Source organism: Corvus brachyrhynchos, unplaced genomic scaffold (genome assembly GCF_000691975.1).
Source record: "Corvus brachyrhynchos isolate BGI_N302 unplaced genomic scaffold, ASM69197v1 scaffold22, whole genome shotgun sequence".
NCBI classification, from domain to species: Eukaryota; Metazoa; Chordata; class Aves; order Passeriformes; family Corvidae; genus Corvus; species Corvus brachyrhynchos.
Window position 1 is genome coordinate 6,521,556 of NW_008238355.1, and position 5,668 is coordinate 6,527,223.

The window sequence follows — 5,668 nt, forward strand, 5'->3', positions numbered from 1 at the left end:
GCTGCCCGACGTGCTTCCTCTGAGGAGGAGCCAGCGCACGCACCCATCCCACGCCGATTCCACTGAGCCGTCCAGCGAGGACGCTGTGGAGGCCAACGCTGCGTCCCCTCTGCCCGAGGGCAGCCAGGGCTTGTGGTGACAAACCCCCGGTTGCGTTAATATCCTGTCTTTAATTCATGGATGTTCAGTCGTAGACATCCCAGACATAGTCCTCCAGATATTCAGCCTTATGCACCACAGGAAAATACGGGCTGGTGATTAAAAAATCAGGTCTCTTGTGGCAAACAACCAGCTATGGCCACTCAAATATATATACAATTGACCATTTTTCAGAACTTACATTTTAAAGAAGAAAGCACACTTGGGACTGAAAAAAAATCAATCTTGCAATTCTTGGCAGAGAATTAAAAAGTGCTTCTGGGATCATGAGATATTATTTCTTGAAGAAAATATTAACTCATATAACAAATGGGAATACCATGTTGAGGCACATAGAGTTTTATATTTATCTACAAAAATCTTCTTATGTACACAAAAAACTCACTTAGGGAGGGTTATACTTAAATACTGGATTACCTCTGAAAACTTGAAAACCGCAATTTAAATTTAATTAATAAATTAATCAATTAATGAATTGATTTAATTGCTACTGTATGTTCTTTCACACACATATAGCTAATGCAGGTCTAAATAATGGCTTGCTTTCTGTAAGGACTTAAAGAATGCAGTTGGCTATCTCAAAACACTGTCCCCATAAGATAAGCCACTGTAACAAAACCTGAGATAAGCACAGATGGCACAGCGGGAAGGACCTAATTCCAAGGCTAATGGAGGTAAATGTTTGGTTAGCATCAGGACAAAAATTTCCACTGTGGCAAACTGAGAAAGGAAGCAAGTGCTTATCCACATGCCAACTCAAGTTATGGGAATGGGATTTCCCATATGGGAACAGCACACCCCATGAATACCTGGGACTTAGACTGTATAAAGGTGGTACCTCCAGCAGAACAACTCAGGAGCCCTCACCACTGAAGACCAGGGTGAAGAAGGACCAACAGGACACTGCAGGAATCCACGTGGTGGTATCTTTTGTTTAACCTCTCTCTCACTCTCTTTCTCTCCCCCCTCCCCGTCCCTCACATTTACTGTTATAAAAAACCTCTACTATTGACTCTGCATATGGTCTCATTTACACCTTGATTTGAGCAGACTCATCTCTTATAATTGGATCATAACTCCCTCATTGCAGCTATTCCTGAGAAACAATATCTAAAATAATGATGTTACTTTTTTTTACCTGGTGATTTACACTGGGATTTCTGTGTTTCTGTCTAGAGCTAGGAAAATAGATGCAACACCCCTTTAGGGTTTATATCTTTGGATAAAAGACTATTCTAGGCTACAATGAAATATCCTTAACCACCAATGATTGTCAACACAGGCTTGAAGAAAACATTTCCAGAAGTACCACTGAAACTACTTGGAAAAGCTCACAGCTAAACAGGAATTTTGTATATCATCACTTCTCTGGAAAACCAAATGTGATCTGATGCACTGTTTAGTTGAATACTACACTATTTTAAGGATGATGCCCCTCCAAAATCAAAGTAGATTACAGAAGACTAAGTCCAATCATCAAACCATTCCTTAATTAAACCTTGACAAATGCAAATAATGGAAAATTTGTCATCAAAATAAAGTGCAAAGATATGGTGAGAGATAACAGGTAATAGTACCTTCCAGTGTTGTCCATAAACAAGTATGTGTTTCTTGGCAATATCTAGCTGGTTCCAGGCCAATGCCAAATCTAGTTGATCTGAAGCAGACATATTTGTACCTAGGAAGCAGGTAAATGATCTATCAGTTTTCACACATTTATGTTACTCGCTTACTTTGAAGAGGTAAGTCAGTGAGACTGTATGTCGGAAAAAAACAGGTCAATACCTTTCAAGAGTGCCGTCAGAATTGCCAGATCAATGTCCTGCTCATCTTCTGACTCCGCATCAAATACGGTTATCTGTTAGAATTGCAGAAGTATACTATTTGAGGTGAGGGAGAGAAGTCTGTAGTTATTTCTTCTTTGTACGGGCTGTAGTAGATTAAATCATACACATTTCAACACAAGCAATGGCAAGGGTCCAGACATAACTCTCCTTTGTTTCAGACAGAAAGTGCACTATTTTGGTTTTTAATGCAATGGCATCCGAAGAGACACTTGAAGTAAAACAAAAAATGCTAAAAATGTATTGGGTAGTTTCCATTTTAGTGATCATTAATACAATTACCATTACTTGCATATATATTTGGTATTCCATCATATTTGAAAAGTTGTGACAGACAGGCAAAGTAACTGGAAAAAGGGAAACATAACTACTATTTCTAAAAAGGCTAAAAGGAAAGACCTGGGAAACTACTGGCCAATCAGGTTCAGCACAATCATGGAGCAGATCGTCCTGGAAACTCTGCTAAGGCACATGGAAAATAAGAATGTGATTGGAGACACCCAATATGGTTTACTCAAGTGCAAATCACACCTGACAAATCTGGTGGTCTTCTATGGCAGGGTTACATCATTGGAGGATAAGGGTAGAGCAACTGATACCATCTACCTGGACTTGTGTAAAGCATTTGATAGACAACATCTTTGTCTCTAAACTGGATGAAACTGGATTTGATGGTGGACCACTCCGTGGATAAGGAATTGGCTGGATGGTCACACTCAAACGATTGTGGTCAGTGGCTTAATGTCAGGTGACCAGTGACAAGTGGTGTCCCTCAAGGGTTGGTATTGGGACCAGTATTACTTAAAGTGTTTGTTGGGGACACAGATACTGGTACTGAATGCACACTCAGCAGTTTTGCCGATGACACGAAGCTGAGTGGTGTTAATTCTCTGGAGGGAAGACATGTCATGCAGAAGGACCTTGACAGGTGTGAAATGTGGGCCTGTGCAGACCTCACGAAGTTAAACAAGACCAAGTGCAAAGACCTGTATCTGGGTCAGGGCAATCCTAAGAATTAATAAAGGCTGGGCAGAGAAAGAATTGAGAGCAGGGAGAAAGATTTCGGGGTGTTGATGAAAGAAAAGCTCAGCATGAACTGGCAATGTGCACTGGCAACCTAGCCAATCCTATTTTGGGCAGCATCAAAAGCAGCATGGCCAGAAGGTGGAAGGAGGACATTTCCAGTTAATAGCAGTGTTACAAATTCCAGCACAATTCTGTTGGAAGCAGAAGAATGGAAGGAAACATTTCTAAATTATAAATAAGACTCTACTAGAGAAGAAAAAATAGGAATTATTTGATCTTTCTTGTGAAAACAAAGATATTTGGCCTTTTACTAAGGTCAGAAAGGCTCTCATTTCATAAACACTGAAACCAGAGAAGTTAACAGGCTCTGTAGAGCTACTCAATACAGAAATTGGCACGACACCTTTGTACTATCTTTATATTAGATATAACACCTGTGCTCATGCCGACCCACCAGAGAAAGAGCAAAAAAAGGTAACAGGAAATGAAGACTTCCTAAACTCAGCACATGAACCCTACTCACAGACTCTCTGTGTTTCATGCATTCCATCAAAACATGAAATAGATGACTGGACTGTTTCTGTTCCAATCTAAATATGTTTTGAATCATCATTAATATCTCCTCCTTCACCTGAGGGCACAGATCCCTGGAAAACAGACATAGAATCAATGACAATTATATTTATATATAGATACTTCTTACCCACCCAGATGACAGTTCAGAAAAGATTAAACATAGGAGAAATTTCTTTTTTTTCTACTTCTCTGTTGACTTAATCCTTATTTCAACACAAAGCAAAGTTATCCCATAACATAAATTATTAATCACATATGCATTAGTTCTGACAGACATACTTACTACTGAAAATACAATACATAAGTTAACAATTTTCAAAGGATTTTCTATGAACATGAGCTAAAAATCACTGGAAGTGATTTTTCTTTCTTTCAGTAAAGAAAGAAAAAAAGGCATAAAATGAAATTCCTCACTATTTGTTCATTAGGCCTCCTACCGCTCCCTTTTTTTTCTCTTATTTATCCTTCTGTTAACCTTTTCATTCATAATTTCCTTTTCTTTTGAAATAGAAGGATTTTTTTTTTAATATCATAAATATGGAGAGAAAAACAAGTGAAGACAAAGTTCTCAAACAACACACTAGGGGCAAATACCACCTATCCAAAAGTATAATCAGAAAAGACAATAAGTAAACAATTAGGATATAAAATCTATTAAATCATTCCTTTTCATAAATGGGAGTGAACCCAGGGCACCTCTTTAAAATTCAATTTTTTATCTAAAAAGCTCTTTGTCTTTGAAGAACTTGCACATATAATATTAATTTGCTATACAAATATATATTTTAATTTCCAGTTTTGCTGCAAAAATTTCACCGAGGTAGGTTCAATAGAGCCTGCAGCTGAGACTGAACTGGTGGTGACATAGAGTTACAGCTCGACAAGGATAACAAATCTGGGCTACCACTGAGTCAAAGCCACCAAAGCCAAAGATGAAGAAATTTAGTCTTCCTCCTACTGCAACCTGAGGCTCCTACAGGAATGAACCCCAGCTCTAGTCTCAAAAAGTTTTGTACAATCGTAGGTTCAATAGAGCCTGCAGCTGAGACTGAACTGGTGGTGACATAGAGTTACAGCTCGACAAGGATAACAAATCTGGGCTACCACTGAGTCAAAGCCACCAAAGCCAAAGATGAAGAAATTTAGTCTTCCTCCTACTGCAACCTGAGGCTCCTACAGGAATGAACCCCAGCTCTAGTCTCAAAAAGTTTTGTACAATCCAAATCCAAGCCCACATACAGAATATCAATAGCTGGAGACATGTCTGAGTTGAAAAAATAGCAAATATTCTGGGGGCCATCCGAGAGCGTCTCTCACCAAAGGTGAGAAATTTCATAATTCAGAATACCACAAGCACTTTTCCCTCTTCGAAAAAGTGATAGTAAATTTGGCACAATAATCATTTCAGCACTAGTTTGAGGCAGGGAAGAAAGAAACTCCATTCTCCCATCACAGAAGTCAAAGCTGGCAAAAGACCACAGTGGCATCATTGCTAGAAGCACTGGAAATTGTCTCAGCGGTTTTGAGACAGGCAGGTGCCTGCCAACAGGACAGACCAAGGAGGAGGAGCATTATGCCGCTACTCACCCCGTATCACCCGTGTGCTTGTGGGTAAATGCCAGGATATCTGCAGCTCTGCCTGTGCCCTCGTAGACCACCACTGGGACAGCAGGGCTGGCCCTCACGTACTCCCACACCATTAGGATCACACTGGGGCCTCCTTCCACCACCAACCCAACTATGGGTACACCTTGGCTCATTCCTGTTTCAAAACACACCTAACCAGTTACAAACAGATCTCTGTCACACACAAAAAAATCAAAACATCTGGGAAATAAATACTTATACATGGTTCAATGGAGAGGAAATACTGCCTTCACCATCTCTAATCTGACTTACACCTTTTAAGACTTTCACAGAACTTCTGCAACCAGATCAAAAAGACCATGAAAAACTACTGAAAAACCTGTAAGCATTGGGAAGTGTTGGGGTTTTAGTTTAGTCTTAGTTTTTTTTCCTGTTAAAGGAATTTTCTCCGATATGCATGTTGCTAGGGGACAAAT

General features: G+C 39.7%; 1 protein-coding gene across 1 annotated transcript in view; it reads right to left on the bottom strand.

Annotated features, from left to right (window-relative positions):
• Positions 1 to 5,668, bottom strand: part of TRPM6 (transient receptor potential cation channel subfamily M member 6) — a 73,158-nt gene that overhangs the window by 59,690 nt on the left and 7,800 nt on the right. The window contains 4 exon segments of the mRNA XM_017735340.1: positions 1,737 to 1,837; positions 1,945 to 2,017; positions 3,553 to 3,676; positions 5,193 to 5,432. Coding sequence (XP_017590829.1) covers positions 1,737 to 1,837; positions 1,945 to 2,017; positions 3,553 to 3,676; positions 5,193 to 5,432 — 538 coding nt within the window.